This window comes from Prinia subflava, chromosome 24 (assembly GCF_021018805.1).
Source record: "Prinia subflava isolate CZ2003 ecotype Zambia chromosome 24, Cam_Psub_1.2, whole genome shotgun sequence".
Taxonomy (NCBI): Eukaryota; Metazoa; Chordata; class Aves; order Passeriformes; family Cisticolidae; genus Prinia; species Prinia subflava.
In genome coordinates, this window is record NC_086270.1 from 2,408,272 (window position 1) to 2,427,714 (window position 19,443).

Here is a 19,443-nt window from a genome sequence, read left to right on the forward strand (position 1 = left end):
GAAGAGGTGATCTTGTTTTAGTGCTTGTTTTGCATCCCAGAGATGTTCAGGAGAGTTATTGTTGGTTCTGTTTATTTACTGAAGCAGCAGCCGGGCAGGAATGAGGAACACTCACGAGGGAAAGGAGGTTCAGAGCTTTCTGCATCCTTTGCCACCCCACTTTCAACAGGCTGGACGATTGATTTGGGCGCTTGTTACCCCAGGAAATCAAATTCCTTGTGCAAGGCTGGAAGCTCAGCCTAACAATCTGCTCTGCTCCCATTTTCCAGGGATGGGGATGAGCCTGGAATGGCAATTCCCAGTTTGGGATGGAGCTGCTGCTGTGCAGCCCCTGACTGGAGAGGCAGCAGGGCTGAGCTCCTCAACAGCCCAGAAGTGAAGAGCAGGAAGAAAATGGGAATTATTGCCTCTGACAGGAGATTCTGCATTTTGATTCTTCCAAAGAAACCTCACTTTGTATCCAGGTGTTATTCCTGATCCCTGAATCCAGCTGGGAGTGGGCAGAAAAATGTGGAAAAAGTGATCCATGATGGACTTCCAAGCTCATTAATTAGCACCGAGGTCTTCACACCTCTCTCTCATCTCACTGCTTTTCAATTAACCCTCCCAGATTATTAACAAAAACCCCACAATTCCCTGGAAGGATTAGCACCAGGAATTTACTGGAATCTTCCTGGGAAAAGATTCCAGGCATTGCTCCTTGCTCGGTCACAGATATTCCAAATTTGCATCAGCAAAGTGCTGAGGAGATCACAGAGAGTGGGAAAAAAAGGTGGAATGATTAAAATCCAAAAGAAGGAAAAATTTTTGCAGGTTTTAGGTAAAGCAGAAGGGATGGAATGGGAAATGTTGTCAGGAATTTCTTCCAAACTGGCAGGGATTTGCAGGGTTGGACCAAGCAGCTGTGAAATGTTCTGGGACATTTGAATTCCACCCGAATTCAACCTTCACACTCCAGCCTGGGGTTCCTGACCAAGAATCACCCCTGAAACAAAACCTCAGGGAAAAAAATGGGAAAGACAAGGAAATGTTGATAAGAGGAAATGGAGGGAGGCTGCTCCACGTGAGAAAAGAAGAGGAAGAAGGAAAAAATACAACAAAATTCTCCATCAGTTGCCAGAGCACAGCAGCTTTGCTGGAGTGGTCTGGAGGGAAAGCAGGACCCTCTGCACATTCCCTGTGCTGAAGAAACCTCCACAGAATCTCAGATTTGCAAGTAAAGGATGCAAAAATCCCAAATCCACAACTGGAGGAAGCCTCATTTCCCCAAAGTGTGAAATGCTGGGAATGCCACTCCAAGATCTTGGATTTAAAACCACAAAATTCCGTGTATTTCAGGCAGGGACACAAAACAAATCCTTCTCCTGCTGCACACCAAGGACAACTTTCAGCCCAAAAGCACAAACAAGGGGGGCTGGAGGGAGGAACAAGAAGGATGGGACCTCCCAGCCTGCAGCTGGAATTGGACAATTAAATCCCAATATGCAAATAGACCAAAATTTATAAAAATGTAAAATCTCATGACCATTTGTCCATTTTGTGTCCCATTTTTGTGACCATTTTTTTCCCATTTTGTGCCCATTTTGGGTCCATTTTGTGCCCATTTTGGGTCCATTTTTGTGCCCATTTTGGGTCCATTTTGGGTCCATTTTGTGCCCATTTTTGTGCCCATTTTAGGTCCATTTTGTGCCCCTTTTGTGCCCATTTTGTGCCCATTTTTGTGCCCATTTTGGGTCCACCTTGGGTGCAGCCCTGGCCAGGCTCTTGTCCTGCCCAAGGTTTACCCTTAAACACTTTTAATAAATCTCTGCTTTATTCTCCAGCTCTGCCCAGTCCCTGTTCCAGCTCAGCCTTCCCAAGGCATCACAGGAGATCCAAGCACCTCCTGCTTTCCTCTCCTTTTGCATCCCAACTTTTCTCAGCTCCCTGGAGAGCCTCAGCCTCTCCCCGAGCGGGGAGGGAAGCACAAAAAATGGAATTTTCCAGCCCAAAAAATGACAAAGCAGCCCCAAAAGCTCTGGGTGCAGCCCCACCTGGCCAGGTGAGCTCCCCGGGAGGATTTTCCGGGAGGATTTCCCGGGAATTGTTACTCACACGTAGAGCACGGATTTCTGCTCTCCGACCTGCCCTCCGTCCCCCACGGTCAGGGTGTCGTAGCCTCTCTCCAGCTCGAACTCCTCGAAGGTGAGTTTGATCACCTGCCAAAGACACGGCACAATTAATGCAATTAATCAATTAACGCAATCGATCAATTAGCGCCAAGCCCTGCCCTGCTCGGGGATCCCGGAGCAGCTTCCGAGAGCATCCAGATCTCCAGCAAATACTCAAAAGTGGGGGTTTTTTTGATTTTTTTTTTTAATTTTTTTATTATTATTATTTTGTGGTTTTTTTAATTTGTTTTTTGGGATTTTTTGGGGGGGTTTTTTGGGATTTTTGGGGTTTTTTTTTGTTTTCTCGGGTTTTTTGGGGGGGTTTTTGTGTGTTTTGTGGGTTTTGGGGGGTTTCTTTGTGGTTCTTTGTGGGTTTCTTTGTGGTTTTTTGTGGGTTTTTTGTGGGTTTCTTTGTGGGTTTTTGTGGGGTTTTTTGGGGGGGTTTTGTGTGTTTTGTGGGTTTTTGTGGGGTTTTTTGGGGGGGTTTTGTGGGTTTTTGTGGGGTTTTTGTGGGGGTTTTTGTGGGGTTTTTTGTGGGTTTCTTTGTGGTTTTTTGTGGGTTTTTTGTGGAGTTTTTTGTGGGGTTTTGTGGGTTTTGGGGGGGTTTTTTGTGGGGTTTTTGTGGGGGTTTTTGTGGGGTTTTTTATGGGTTTCTTTGTGGTTTTTTGTGGGGTTTTTTGTGGTTTTTTTGTGGTTTTTTTGTGGGGTTTTTGTGGGGGGTTTTGTGGGGTTTTTGTGGGGGGTTTTGTGGGGTTTTTTATGGGTTTCTTTGTGGTTTTTTGTGGTTTTTTTGTGGGGTTTTTTGTGGGGTTTTTTGTGGGTTTTTTGTGGGTTTTTGTGGGGTTTTTTGTGGGTTTCTTTGTGGTTTTTTGTGGGTTTCTTTGTGGTTTTTTGTGGGTTTCTTTGTGGTTTTTTGTGGGTTTTTTGTGGAGTTTTTTGTGGGTTTTTGTGGGGTTTTTTGGGGGGGTTTTGTGTGTTTTGTGGGTTTTTGTGGGGTTTTTTGGGGGGGTTTTGTGTGTTTTATGTGTTTTGTGGGTTTTTGTGGGGTTTTTGTGGGTTTTTTGTGGAGTTTTTTGTGGGGTTTTTGTGGGGTTTTTTTGTGGGGTTTTTGTGGGGTTTTTGTGGGGTTTTTTTGTTTTGTTTTGGTTTTGGGACTTTTTTGGTTTTTTTAATTCTTTTTTTTTTTTAAACAGGATTTCTGGAGGTGATTTCAACCCCTCTCCTTTACCCCCTCCTTACCCAGATGACTTCAGCCACATCAATATTTGTGTACTGAGACCTCCCTGTGCCTTTTCCCACCCTTTCCCTCCCCAAAAATCCTGGAGATTTCTTTATCTGGATGTGCAGAGTCCTTCTCTTCATGGCTCAGGAAATTCTCCTGCTCAGAGCAGGAATTTATGGATTTATCAGGGAATTGTCCCCGGATTGCAAACACAATCCTCAGCATCCTCACAGCCCTGCTCCCGATTTTCCTCTCCTGTCCCACCCAAATTTTGGATTTTTGCATCATTTAGGAGTTTGTGCTCCAAGGCTCTCAGGGGCTTTGGGAATTTCTGCTTTTCAAATCCAATTTCGGGTCCTTAACCCAGCCTGGGACAGGCTGAACAAACAAAAAAGAAGAGATTAATTAAATGAAAGAAGAGTTTCACATCAGCAGAAATCAATGGAGTTTTCTTTCTTGGACTCTTTACCTGACCAACAAAAATAAAAAGCACAGGACACAGTCAGACCTTTGTAAATACATTCGATTTCCTGACTTTTATCAGAATAAATCACCCAAAAGGGAGTTGATGCTTCTTTCAGCTGCTTCACACAGCACAAAAATCATCAAAAAATGAGAATTAGAAGGAGCCAGGTGAGTGCCAAGGACCACAGAGCTCCGGGGCCACTTTCCACCTCAATTTGGGGCAAGGAACCAAAACCCAGGAACCCCAAAATCTTCATTTTATCCTTTCTTGCTTTTAACAGCAGCACCTCCTGCACAATTGGAGCAGCTCTGGATTCCCAAGGGTGTAAAACCCCCAAAATTCAACCAAAAGTAGAAAAAATAAATGATGTTTATACAGTTCAGGCTGAGCTGCCCCGTGTTTTCTTTGCTCCAGATGAACACAACCTTTTCCAATGCACAGAAAATTAAATTTAGAGATTTTAACCACGGTGAAAAGAGGGGTTTTTTTCCCCAAAGCCCCAGGATGGTGAACCAGGAGCCCGGGTCATGCTTCAGCCAACTTCAATTTGTGTCTAGTACCCAAATATTAACCTGTGCAGGCTACAAAGGCATGAAATGCTGGGAAAATGTAATTAATCCCGAGAACGCCGAGCTGCAGATCTGCACACACCATTACTTCAAGCAGCCACTCAAGGAGCTGCATCCTGAGCAGTCTGACCCTAATTAAACAACTAATTACACCCCAGCACACTCCAGGCTGCAACCTCGGGGCACAAGATTTGGATGCTGAATATTGTATTTATTTACCCATTTTCCTGGGTGGTTTTTTTTGGGTTTTTTTCTCTCTCAAAGCTGGGCATTTAATCCATTTAATTTAATTATTTAATGATTCCTTCAACCAAACCTGGAGCTGCTGAAGTGACAGGGAGCAATCAGCAAAAATCAGGAAAACGGGATGGGACTCCTGATTCCAAAGTGATTGGAAATTCAGTCACATTCCAAGGGAATAAATCCACAATAATTCCCTGCAGGAGAGCTGCAGCTCTAACCTGAAGCTTCACAATTCCTCATTTCCCTGCATTTTCCCCTCCTTTTGGGATAAATCATCCCCTGGAGGATGATTCTCCCTCCATCAGCCTGGACACGGCTTTTTTTTGGCTGCAGGTGGGACTAACCCCAGGAGAAACCTCAACCAGCAACATCCATTCTGTCAAAAAAGGGCCAGAAATAGCTTTTATGCAAATTCCCCAATTATCATATGCATTTCTCAGCTCCCCAGCGATTTATTTTCCCCACTGTGGTTGGAATTAATTCCCAGGGCAGCGGGGCTAAAAAAGGATCTGAACATCCCCCAAATGGGTTTGATGTCCCCTCTCTGCACAGGAAATAATGCCAATTATCAATAATACCAATTATTAATAATACCAATTATTAATAATCCCAATTATTAATAATTTCAATTATTAAAAATCCAATTATTAATAATCCCAATTATTGATAATCCCAATTATTGATAATCCAAATTATTAATAATACCAATTATTAATAATCCAATTATTAATAATCCAATTATTAATAATCCCAATTATTAATAATACAAATCTGTCAGTGAGGAGGCTTCAGCCCTACAGAATTCCCAGGAAATTTGGGGGGATTTTGGGGCTCAGTGGATCTCAGGCTCGGGGTTCTTTGCCAAAGCCAGAGCAGAGGAGTTACAAATGAGTAAAAAAATTCAGCTAATTCCTAAATTCAGCTCCCTGCTTTTCCCAAAGCTCCATGGATCCAAAGACTGCTGGAGTAAAGGAAAATATTCCAGCAGCTCCAGCTCATAATGCTCTTAATTCCCAAGGATTTCAGGCATTGGGAATTATTTCCCTGGGAAATGCTGGGATCACCCTGAGGGATCATTCCCAAAGGAGTTCCTGCTTTTCTCCCTGCTCCAGGAGAGCTTTTCCCAAGCTGGACATTGAACTTCCAGCATGAAACACCTAAAACAAAAAAACCCTTTGTAAACTGGTGTTATTAATTGAGTTAATTAAAACTATTTATCATTTCCAATCCAGGGTTTTGTGCAGTCACACCATGGATAACAGCCCTGAGCCAGAACCTGCCTGGGAATGGGAAATTTGGGATATTCCTCATTAAAATCTTTTTTTTACTTAGAAATGAGGCAACTGAGAGGTGTTTTAAAAACTTAAACTTTTCTGTTAAGCTTTAAAAAGTCTCCACAAATCCATTTCCCACAAAAATCCCACAGAGATCTGTGCTGGTTGAGGGCTTGGGCTGAGCTCAGCAGGCTCCTCCTCCATCCAGAGGGGAGGGAAAGGAGGATCCCAGCATTTCCTAACAAATCCCAAAAATAAAAATTCAGGATCCTGTGAGATTCCCCCTGCAAAAGGCAGGGAGCAGAGGAAAGGGAGAAAAAATGGGAGTGGGAGCCTTGGCAGGCTCAGGGTTCACCCAGAATGAGGGAAAGATGTTTGCAGCGATCCAGGCACTCCAATTTTGTTATTTTGTATTTCTTGGAGCAGAAATAACTCCTCAGAAAGGGTTTTTGGAGCTGGACAGTGAATTAATTCCTGTTCTCCTGCTCCAGAGCTGGAGGAGAGGCTGGAAAAAGCAGTGAGGGCACCAAACTCTGCCCCAACTCAATCCCCATGGGCAGGGATTGATCTTCACAGCTCCTTCTCCTCACCCACCAGAGTCACTCCTATTTCAATTTTCCATTTGTATAAAAGTATTTTATATATATTTTATATTTTTTTAATATAAAAGTATTTTATACAAATAGTATTTCAATTTATATTCAAGAAGTGTTTCAAAGTACTTTCAAAATAGCATTCAAAAATACTATTTCGAAAAGTATTTCAATTTGTAACAGCGCAAAATTGTGAATAAATTTACAACACTGCACAAACAGCACGGGATAGACCCAAACTTCCCTCCCCTGCCCCTGGGGGCTGAAATCCTGCTGGATGAAGGCCAAAAAAAAGGGGAAAAATCAGCATTCCTGGCACAGCCTCACTGCTCTGCTCTGGCACCTCCCCGCCCTCCACAGCAGATATCAAAGGGGCTTCGATTACAAATAATTACACTCACTTTTAATTACAAAACGAGTGCTCAGCAGGGAGGGAAGGTCAGGGGTTTAAAGAGAGCTGGGAAACACGGGGAGGGTTCTGTGTGGGGACAGAAACTGAGCCCCAGGGGCTGAATAAAATGTGAATAAAATAATGTGAGGGTGGGGAGGGCTGGGATGGAATTCCCAGAGAAGCTGTGGCTGTCCCTGGATCCCTGGGAGTGTCCTGGACAGGGCTGGGAGCAGCCTGGGACAGGGGAAGTGTCCCTGGATGATCTTCAGTGTCCCTCCCACCCCAAACCATTCTGGGACAATCCCAGCTGAAACGAAAAAATAAAATAACAGGGAATAAATGAAGAGCACGGGGATCCAAAGCAGCTCCTGCCCTGGAATTTCTGGATTGAAGGGCCCACATCTCCCCAGGCAGGACCAACCCTCAGCTCCTGGCCCTGGGACACAGAGGGAATGTTCTGGATTGTCCCCTCTCCTTCCCTCCCAAGTTACAAATACCTGTTATAAAAATATTTACAAATACTGTTATAAAGTTGGCTTTTCACAGATATTAAGATAAATGCTACATGTATAACGTTAGAATGAGTTTGCTTTTGTTCCTGCTGTTGACAAAAACTTAAATGTGGTATCTGATGTGGTTATGAGTGAACTTGGCTGGGATAATCCAGTGAAATGTGATGAGGACCCAACATGCAAAAATCAAAGATCTGCTGTCTGAAAGTAGGGACAAAACCCAAACTGGAGGTGATGATAAATCCCCAACCAAATCCCACACACGCTCCAAAAAGAGGAGCTATACTAAACAGCTCTTGGAAAAAATATGAATATGCATATTAGGCTATGAATATGCAATGAGCTGATGTAATGGATATTTAAGGGTGTTTAAGGAATTTCTCCAGGATTGTAGGTGTGCTCCTGACTGAATGCCAAGCATTGGAATGACTCCTACCACAGGATATAATATTCACATTCAGACCATGTGAATTAATGAATTTAACCCCTTATTTCTGTCTCCTACTGTGTTTTTATTAAACTTCTGAAATTCCATCAGGGAAGTGAAAATCATTTTTCACAGTACCCCATTCACAGAATCACAGAGAATCACACAGAACCACACAGAACCACAGAATCACACAGGATCACAGAAAATCACACGGGACCACACAGAACCACACAGAAAATCACAGAAAATCACACAGGATCACAGAAAATCACAGAAAAATCACAGAAAATCACAGAAAATCACACAGGATCACAGAAAATCACACAGGATCACACAGGATCACACAGGATCACACAGGATCACACAGAACCACACAGACAATCACAGACAATCACAGACAATCACAGACAATCACACGGGATCATACGGGATCACAGAAAATCACACGGGACCACACAGAACCACACAGAAAATCACAGAAAATCACACAGGATCACACAGGATCACACAGGATCACACAGAACCACACAGAAAATCACAGAAAATCACACAGAACCACATAGAACCACACAGAACCACACAAAATCACACAGGATCACACAGAAAATCACAGAAAATCACAGAAAATCACAGAAAATCACAGAAAATCACAGAAAATCACAGAAAATCACAGAAAATCACGGAAAATCACAGAAAATCACAGAAAATCACACAGGATCACTCAGGACCACACAGGATCATGAGGTTGGAAGAGACCTCCAGGATCATCAAGTCCAACCCAGCCCTGACACCTCAACTAAACCACAGCACTGATTGCCACATCCAATTTTTCCTTAAACACATCCAGGGATGGTGACTCCACCACCTCCCTGGACAAACCATTCCAGTTCTTTATCACTCTCTCTGTGAAAAACTCCTTCCTAATATCCAACTTATATTTCCCTTGAGTGAGACAACCCTGTCCCCACACCGACGCAGCGTTAACCCCTCTCTCCCCGTGCAGGACAGACCCCAGACACGGCTCCCAGTCCCCTCCTGCTCCTCCCAGTCCCCTCCTGCTCCTCCCAGTCCCTTTCCCGGGGGTTCCCTGCCCCAGGACCCACCTTGGCGGGGTTGAGGGCGGTGATGACCCACACGCAGTAGGCGTTGTTGTCGTACTGCACGGGGTAGTTGGGCGAGGTGATGACGCCGCTGGGCCCGCGCAGGTACGTGTCACACATCCTGGCTGGGGACACAAACGGGGGACACTCAGCGCTGCGGGGGCTCTCGGCGGGGAGGGAGGAGGGATGGAGCGTGGGGTGGGAGGGGGAGAAGGGAAACTCAGAAGGGAAATTCAGAAGTTGTTGTTTTCACGGACTAAAGCGCTGCTTTCTTATGCCCGCGGTGCTGAAATGAAGGGTTCTCTGTGAGGAGTGGGGTCAGCAATCCTGATCCAAATAAACCCTGATCCCATCAAAATATCATCCCAGCAAACCCTGATCCCAACAAACCCTGATCCCAGCAAAAACCTGATCCCAATAAAACATCATCGCATGAAAACCTGATCCTAACAAACCCTGATCCCATCAAAGCCTGATCCCAACAAAATATCATCCCATCAAAACCTGATCCTAACAAAACATCATCCCAACAAATCCTGATCCCATCAAAGCCTGATCCCAACAAACCCTGATCCCAGCAAAATATCAACCCATCAAAACCTGATCCCAAACCCCAATCCAAACAAACCCTGATCTCTTCTAACCCTGATCCAACTCAGACCCTGATCCCAGCAAAACCCTGATCCCAACAAACCCTGATCCCAACAAAACCCTGATCCCATCAAAACCTGATCCCAACAAAACATCATCCCAACAAACCCTGATCCCAGCAAACCCTGATCCCAGCAAAGCCTGGTCCCAGCAAAACCCTGATCCCAACAAAACCCTGATCCCAACAAAACCCTGATCCCAACAAAACCCTGATCCCAACAAAACCCTGATCCCAGCAAACCCTGATCCAAACAAACCCTGATCCCAACAAAACCCTAATCCCAACAAAATATCAACCCATCAAAACCTGATCCCAAACCCTGATCCAAACAAACCCTGATCTCTTCTAACCCTGATCCCAACAAAACCCTGATCCCAACAAAGCCTGATCCCAACAAAACCCTGATCCCATAAAAACCCTGATCCAAATGAAATATCATCCCATCAAACCCTGATCCCACAAACCCAGATCCCACTCAAACCCCGATCCCACCAAACCCCGTTCCCATCTCCCCTCAGACCAACACCCAACCACTCTCTACTGCTCACTCTGATTTATTTCCTTTTCCTCCTCCTTTTTTCCTCACACAGACCCTTCCCCATCCCGGCCAGAAGGACCAGGAATGACACAACTCCTCCCTGACGTCCCCAAAAAGCCACATTCCCTTTCTTCCTGCCACTCCAACCCCAAAACGCAGCACAGCCAGGATTTATTAGGTCATTATTAAGTATTTATCAGCTGCTTTCCTTCTGTGGGCTCAGAACTAAGGTGGAAACTCAGCTCTGCATCTTCAAAACATCTCAGGTAAAGGAAAAGCTGGAAAAAGTGCTTAAGCAGGAAAAATTTTGCCTGTGGAATGTAAAATTTTGCCTTTGATGTAATATTTAGCTGAAATATTCCACCAAAAAAATGTGGAGAAAAACATCCTGGCTCTGGAAATGTTCTCTGCTGCCATGATGGAGCCTCGAAATTAATTTATTTGTGAAGTTTATTTCGTTATTTAAATTTATAATTTAATTTAGGAGACCTATTTGCACATGTGGAGTCTGCAAGGTTTTTTTTTTCTCTGTGAAACATGAAAAAATCATCTCCTGGCCAAGCTCTGGGAATATTGGGAATGGTTGGGAATCTGCTTAGGAAGGAGCTGAGGTCACTTTTCCACCCCTGCCTCATCCTGGAGCTCCCACAGCATTAAAAAAAAGGATAAATCCCATTTTTCCCATTTTTAAAGTGGGATTAAGTGACTCTCCCAGGATCCAGAGGGAATCTGCTGAAGTTGGGAAGCTGCAGAAATTTCCCCCCAAAGTTTGCTCGGTGGGAATTAAGAAATTATTGAAACCCAAGGGGTTAAAATCTGGGACAGATCCTGGAATTTGAGAGAAACCCAGTTTAAAAAAATGGAACAAACTGGGAGAAAAAAAGTGGCAGAAAGCTGAAATAAAAATCAAACTTCTTAAAAAGAAAAAATCCCACCAAAACATGAAAGCCAGCAGCTAAAAAAAATTAAGTTGATTCACAGAAACAGAATAATGCAGGCAAATCCTTTCTTATCTCTTGCAGGAGGACACCATAAATTTCCTTTCTAGTGTCACATATTTATGCCAAATATCCTCTTACACTGATTCAATTTATTCCAGGCTTGTTTCAAGAATTACATGGGATTCCAAAGCCCTGAAAAAATCTGCAGATGAAATTAAAGAAAAAAAGAACTGGGAAAAGAAAAAAACCCCAAACCCTATTTATGATTTTAAGAGCTTTAAAGGGATTCAATTAAAAATATTACAAGTTGTTCTTTATTAGCATTACAAATATCACAATGTGACATTTCAGAGAGGGAATGAAAGTAAAAATGGCCAAGGGCAAAATGGGCAAAAATGGGCAAAAATGGGCAAAAAATGGGCAAAAATCTCCATTCCCTGCTGGCTCATGGCACAGGATGAGGCTCCTGGGGAAGCACAGCCCCAAAATCTCACGTTTTCAATTAAAAATCTCCTTTCATCTCTGCTTTTCTGGGTTTTATTCCAGTCTTTCCTCTTATAGGATGAGGAGGAGAGGGGAGAAAATACCTGGAATAGGGAGAGGGATGATCCCACTCAGGTTTTACATCCCTGAACAAGGGGAAGGGGAAAAGGGAAAAGGGGAAAAGGGGAAAAGGGAAAAGGGGAAAAGGGAAAGGGGAAAAGGGAAAGGGGAAAAGGGAAAAGGGGAAAAGGGAAAGAGGAAAAGGGGAAAAGGGAAAAGGGGAAAAGGGAAAAGGGAAAGGGGAAAGGGGAAAAGGGGAAGAGGGGAAAAGGGGATAAAGGGGAAAGGGAAAAGGGAAAAGGGAAAAGGGAAAAGGGAAAAGGGGAAAAGGGACAGCTTGGAAATTCATGGGAGAGTCTGTGAGGGGAGAAGGGGGTGCAGAGACAGGCACTGAGAGGCTGAATAAAGCTTTAATGTGAGGATGGGCAGGCCCTGGAAAAGATTTCCCAGAGAAATTGTGGATGCCCCGTCCCTGGAAGTGTCCCTGGCACGGTGGAAGGTTCCCTGCCCACGGAACAAGATTTTCCTGAAGTTCCTCCCAACCCAAACCGCTCTGGGATTGTCTGACCTGGCCAAGGGATGAGCTGAGGGCAGGATGGGTGAGAAAATGGACACAGGAGCTGGGAATTCCCACAAATCCCAAAACTGAGCCCCCTCAAGCTGCCCCTGCATCCCTGGCAGTGCCCAACACCAGCTTGGGAGCGTGGAAAGAGCGGGATGCGACCTCAAAATCCCTCCCAACCCAACCCATTCCGGGTTTATTTGACCTGAGGGCAGGATTAGGTGAGAAAATGGACACGTAGGAGCTGGGAATTCCCACAAATCCCAAAATTGAGCCCCCTCAAGCTGTCCCTGCATCCCTGGGAGCATCCAACACCAGCTTGGGAGCGTGGAAAGAGCAGGATTGACCTCAAAATCCCGCCCAACCCAACCCATTCCGGGTTTAATTGACCTGAGGGCAGGATGAGTGATGGGAAAGGACACACAGGAGCTGGGAATTCCCACAAATCCCAAAATTGAGCCCCCTCAAGCTGCATCCCTGGGAGCATCCAACACCAGCTTGGGAGCATGGAAGGAGCAGGATTGACCTCAAAATCCCTCCCAACCCAACCCATTCTGGGTTTAATTGACCTGAGGGCAGGATGGGTGAGAAAATGGACACACAGGAGCTGGGAATTCCCACAAATCCCAAAATTGAGCCCCCTCAAGCTGCCCCTGCATCCCTGGCAGTGCCCAACACCAGCCTGGGAGCGTGGAAGGAGCAGGATTGACCTCAAAATCCCTCCCAACCCAACCCATTCCGGGTTTAATTGACCTGAAGGCAGGATGGGTGATGGGAAAGGGCCAGGATGGAGTTGGGAATGCCCAGGGACCCCAGCCCCGGGCAGGCTGAGCCCCCTCACCTCTGCAGACGGGCCGGTGGTCGCTCCAGGCCACGATGAGGTCGCTGACCCTCTTGCAGGTGATGCTCTTGGAGCCCTGCAGGTCGTAGCCCTCGTTGCAGGAGAACTGGATGCTGGAGCCCAGCCTGGGGAGGGGACACAGGGGACATCAGCCTGGTCCTGCCTCGTGTGTGGTGGCATTTGGGGGGCCAGAGCTGTCCCCTGGCCCCGCAGGCAGCAGAGGAAGGGAGGAGGGAACAGCTCTGCCTCCCCCTCTGCCGGGTTTGCCCCGGGTGCTGATGGCCAAATCCCAGCCTTTAGTGACATTTATCACAGAAATTTCATTTCATTTCATTTCATTTCATTTCATTTCATTTCATTTCATTTCATTTCATTTCATTTCATCCACAGCCCTGGGAGAGGACACGCTCAGCGTTCTTAAAAAGGGAACAAAACCCCAAAATCTTTATGAACTGCTGAGAGTTCTGTTCTTTATTCTGAGGTGTGCACTCCGAGCCTTTGCTTTGTTCACTGAGGTGACACAATCCAGCGGCTGGGAATTCATCCCGTGGAATTTAGGGACTGTAGGGATTTCCCTTCCCTCTGCCCTCCCTCCTTGGCTGGATTTGAGGAGAATTTGACAGATTTGGATTCGACTGAGAGACGCTTCCCATCAGCAGAACAACCCAGCAAAATCAGGTGAAATTTTGGTTCCCCACGGCCACCAGCAGCTGGGGCATCCCCGAGAAGGCAAACTGGGAACTGGAAAGGAACAACAGCACTGGTTTAAACTTTATAAACCCCAATTAGCCAGAACCCCTCAAATTCTCCAAGGGCAGGGCCACGCTGGGCCTTGAGCTGATTTGAAAAGTGATTTTTTTGTCGGCTGTTTCATTTTTCCAAGGGAGGGATGGCAGCACACAGGGACTGCACAACCTGGATTGGGAAAGGATAAAAATATTCCCAGGGAGCTTTAGAGAGCCTCACGTGGAACAGCACACACGGGCAGGGCTTTACACACGTGTTCCCCAAACCTGGGCAGGGCTTTACACACGTGTTCCCCAAAACTGGGCAGGGTTTTACACACGTGTTCCCCAAACCTGGGCAGGGCTTTACACACGTGTTCCCCAAAACTGGACAGGGCTTTACACACGTGTTCCCCAAAACTGGGCAGGTTTTACACACGTGTTCCCTAAACCTGGGTAGGGCTTTACACACGTGTTCCCCAAAACTGGGTAGGGTTTTACACACGTGTTCCCTAAACCTGGGCAGGGCTTTACACACGTGTTCCCCAAAACTGGGCAGGGTTTTACACACGTGTTCCCCAAACCTGGGCAGGGTTTTACACACGTGTTCCCCAAAACTGGGCAGGGCTTTACACACGTGTTCCCCAAAACTGGACAGGGCTTTACACACGTGTTCCCCAAAACTGGGCAGGGCTTTACACACGTGTTCCCCAAAACTGGGCAGGGCTTTACACACGTGTTCCCCAAACCTGGGCAGGGCTTTACACACGTGTTCCCCAAACCTGGGCAGGGCTTTACACACGTGTTCCCCAAACCTGGGCAGGGCTTTACACACGTGTTCCCCAAAATTGGGCAGGTTTTACACACGTGTTCCCCAAAACTGGACAGGGTTCACAAACGTGTTCCCCAAAACTGGGCAGGGTTGCACACACGTGTTCCCCAAACCTGGGCAGGGCTTTACACACGTGTTCCCCAAACCTGGGCAGGGCTTTACACACGTGTTCCCCAAAACTGGACAGGGCTTTACACACGTGTTCCCCAAAACTGGGCAGGTTTTACACACGTGTTCCCTAAACCTGGGTAGGGCTTTACACACGTGTTCCCCAAAACTGGGTAGGGTTTTACACACGTGTTCCCTAAACCTGGGCAGGGCTTTACACACGTGTTCCCCAAAACTGGGCAGGGTTTTACACACGTGTTCCCCAAACCTGGGCAGGGTTTTACACACGTGTTCCCCAAAACTGGGCAGGGCTTTACACACGTGTTCCCCAAAACTGGACAGGGCTTTACACACGTGTTCCCCAAAACTGGGCAGGGCTTTACACACGTGTTCCCCAAAACTGGGCAGGGCTTTACACACGTGTTCCCCAAAATTGGGCAGGGTTCACACACGTGTTCCCCAAAACTGGGCAGGGTTCACACACGTGTTCCCCAAAATTGGGCAGGGTTTCACACACGTGTTCCCCAAACCTGGGCAGGGCTTTACACACGTGTTCCCCAAAACTGGGCAGGGCTTTACACACGTGTTCCCCAAAACTGGGCAGGTTTTACACACGTGTTCCCCAAAACTGGGCAGGGCTTTACACACATGTTCCCCAAAACTGGGCAGGGCTTTACACACGTGTTCCCCAAACCTGGGCAGGGCTTTACACACGTGTTCCCCAAAACTGGGCAGGGCTTTATACACGTGTTCCCCAAAACTGGGCAGGGTTCACACACGTGTTCCCCAAAACTGGGCAGGGTTCACACACGTGTTCCCCAAAACTGGGCAGGGTTTTGCACACGTGTTCCCCAAAACTGGGCAGGGTTTTACACACGTGTTCCCCAAACCTGGGCAGGGTTTTACACACGTGTTCCCCAAACCTGGGTAGGGCTTTACACACGTGTTCCCCAAAACTGGGCAGGGCTTTACACACGTGTTCCCCCAAACTGGGCAGGGCTTTACACACGTGTTCCCCAAAACTGGGCAGGGTTTTACACACGTGTTCCCTAAACCTGGGCAGGGCTTTACACACGTGTTCCCCAAAACTGGGCAGGGTTTTACACACGTGTTCCCCAAAATTGGGCAGGGCTTTACACACGTGTTCCCCAAAACTGGGCAGGGTTTTACACACGTGTTCCACAAAATTGGGCAGGGTTTCACACACGTGTTCCCCAAACCTGGGCAGGGCTTTACACACGTGTTCCCCAAAACTGGGCAGGGCTTTACACACGTGTTCCCCAAACCTGGGCAGGGCTTTACACACGTGTTCCCCAAAATTGGGCAGGGTTTTACACACGTGTTCCCCAAACCTGGGCAGGGTTTCACACACGTGTTCCCCAAAACTGGGCAGGGCTTTACACACGTGTTCCCCAAAATTGGGCAGGGTTTTGCACACGTGTTCCCCAAAATTGGGCAGGGCTTCACACACGTGTTCCCCAAACCTGGGTAGGGCTTTACACACGTGTTCCCCAAAACTGGGCAGGGTTTTGCACACGTGTTCCACAAAACTGGGCAGGTTTTACACACGTGTTCCCCAAAACTGGGCAGGGTTTTACACACGTGTTCCCTAAAACTGGGCAGGATTTTGGGAGGGGGAGCAGAGCAAACAGAGCAAACACCCAGGGACACACAGGAGCTCTGCAGCATGCACAGAACACCCCCCAAAATGTTCTTACCTAAAATCGTTGCCTATCCTTTTGCCTCTCTCGGGAATCCCAGGGTCTGGACACAAATTATGTCCCTGGGACACACCAACCTGAGTTACTACAAAGCAAAAAAACAGCACATACAGAGACAGAATAGCACAGGGAACATTCTTTCAGCAGCTGTCTTGGTGGATGTGGCGAGAAAAAATGGCAACTGGGAGCTCAGCAAGCTCCAGGAGTTCTGCTTTATTCCGGAAAAACAACAAATATCCCGCTCAGCTTCCACACCCGAGTGTTTTCTAGGAAATGCCAGCTAGGGACGCGATTTTCCCTCTGTTTCACTACAGAAATACCTCTGGAAAAAAGTTGGTTTTGTTGTGTTTGTTTTGTTTTTCATTCCGCTAAATGACACCAATCACAGAACCCATTTCCTGTCATTGACACCCCCGAGGCGACCTCGGAGCCCTCCAAGCCCAGGGAAAGAAAACAACTCCATGAAAAGGCAGGTGGGAAAAATCCAGGGGGAAAAAACCGAGCACAGAACGAGAGGGAGAAAGGAGAGGAGGATGCGAGCCGAGGGGTTTAGAGCGGAGTCATTTAGTTGGGAAGATGGAAAATTGTATGGAGCAACCTCGATGCCATCAAACATGAAATCCATGGAGTGGTGAAGAAAAGAAAGCTCCCAGCTCCATCCTCTGCCAGCCCAAGGCGCACAGTGGGGGTCAGGGTGGGGTTCAGGGGGTCCCTCAGCCCGGCACAATCCCAATTTCCAGTCGGAATTCCAGCACAGGAATACGGGACCAAAGGGGGATTTTTGCCACAGGAATTCGATGGGAATTCAGGGTTTTTTGCACCCAAAACGACGCCACGTTTCTCAGCACTGAAACAGCCCCGTCCCCATTTCCATCTCTGCCTGCCACTGGGTCACAGGGAAGAAAATCCTGATTTTATTCCAAGCCCGGTGCCCCAAAGGCCACTGCCAGGAGGAGGGTGGCACTGAGGTGACAGCAGGGGCAGGGGGAAGGACAGGCATGGGGACAATCCAGCCAGGCTGGGCACACACAAAGCCAAACCCGTCCAATCCTTGGGAATTTTCCACCCAGTGCAGCCCCAGCTACAAGGAGGGAAGGTCGATGCTTCCCAGCTTCTGCTGATCCCAAAAATCTTCCGGCTTCTCCTCAGCACCAACTCCTCCCCTGATGCCCTTGAAGTCCTTTTCAGGAATTTCCTCCTTTTTAAGGCTCTTTTTTCCTCCCTTCCTGCCATGCTGGAGCAGGGATGGGGCTGGGATTGTCCCCACGCCCGGCTCTGCTTTGGGGCTCTGAGCTCTCCTCGGAGTGTGAGGGGACAGAGGGGACAGAGGCACGGATCCATGGAAAAGGGACACGGATCCATGGAAAAAAAACATGGATTCAGGGAAAAGGGACACGGATTAAGGGAAAAAGGACACGGATCCAGGGAAAAAACCCATGGATTCAGGGAAAAGGGACACGGGTTCATGGAAAAGGGACACGGAAAAGGGACAAGGGTTCATGGAAAACAGACACAGAATCGTGGAAAACAGACACGGATCCAGGGAAAACGGACACGGAAAAAGGACACGGGTTCATGGAAAAGGGACACAGGTTCACGGAAAAAAACCAGACACAGATCCATGGAAAAGAGACACGGAAAAGGGACACGGGTTCATGGAAAAAGGACACGGATTCAGGGAAATGGACAGACACGGATTCATGGAAAAAAACGGATTAATGGAAAACAGACACGGATCCATGGAAAACAGACATGGAATCATGGAAAACGGACATGGATCCATGGAAAAGGGACACGGGTTCGTGGAAAAAAACCAGACACGGATCCGTGGAAAAGGGGCATGGGTTCATGGAAAACGGACACGGATCCATGGAAAAAAACCAGACACAGATCCATGGAAAAGAGACACGGAAAAGGGACACGGATTCAGGGAAATGGACAGACACGGATTCATGGAAAAAAACGGATTAATGGAAAACAGACACGGATCCATGGAAAACAGACATGGAATCATGGAAAACGGACACGGATCCATGGAAAAGGGACACGGGTTCATGGAAAAAAACCAGACACGGATCCGTGGAAAAGGGACATGGGTTCATGGAAAACAGACACGGATCCATGGAAAAAAACCAGACACGGATCCATGGAAAACACACACGGATCCATGGAAAACGGACACAGAATCACGGCAAACAGCCTCCTGAGGGATTGTTGTTTCCCCACTTTTCCATGCCCACAGCCCCGCGTTAAGCTCAGCCAGGCGAGGAGGCAGCAGCAGCTCCAAGGCAGCATCCGGCACCCCTCGGGTGTTTAGAGCTCCAAACTTTGCTCTGCTGCTTTTCACAGAGAATTCCAAACCACCCTGGAGCGGGAAGGAAGGGATTCCATGGATTCAGCTCCCAATTCCAAACCACCCTGGAGCGGGAAGGAAAGGATTCCATGGATTTAGTTCCCAATTCCAAACCACCCCAGAGTGGGAAGGAAGGGATTCCATGGATTCAACTCCCAATTCCAAACCACCCCGGAGCAGGAAGGAAGGGATTCCATGGATTCAGTTCCCAATTCCAAAGCACCCTGGAGCGGGAAGGAAAGGATTCCATGGATTCAGTTCCCAATTCCAAAGCACCCTGGAGCGGGAAGGAAAGGATTCCATGGATTCAGTTCCCAATTCCAAAGCACCCTGGAGCGGGAAGGAAGGGATTCCATGGATTCATTCCCCAGTTTCTGGCAGGAAAAGTTTGGCTGAGCAAAGCCCTCGGGTGCCACCACCCTCCCTGGGGCTCCTGCCCTACACACGGAGGTGATGCCCAAGCACAGGCAGCTCCAAAAAAAGGAAAATTCACCCCAGAACCAGGGAGCCAATGAGGATTTTGTGTCCCAGGGCCATGTGGGAGTGAAGGAAAGCGCTCAGATTCCTGATTTTCCTCCTGTGTTGGAAAAACCCTTTTTCTGACCCAGAGACGCTCCTGAGAGGTGTTTTAAAGACTTTTATTCCATTTTCAGTCCCATGAGAAGGGTGAGACAGCA

At 47.3% G+C, this 19,443-nt stretch overlaps 1 protein-coding gene across 1 annotated transcript in view; it reads right to left on the bottom strand.

Annotated features, from left to right (window-relative positions):
- CSMD2 (CUB and Sushi multiple domains 2) overlaps positions 1-19,443 on the bottom strand; it is a 290,617-nt gene that overhangs the window by 141,490 nt on the left and 129,684 nt on the right. Inside the window, 4 exon segments of the mRNA XM_063419131.1 lie at positions 2,095-2,198; positions 8,954-9,075; positions 13,028-13,152; positions 16,411-16,498. Coding sequence (XP_063275201.1) covers positions 2,095-2,198; positions 8,954-9,075; positions 13,028-13,152; positions 16,411-16,498 — 439 coding nt within the window.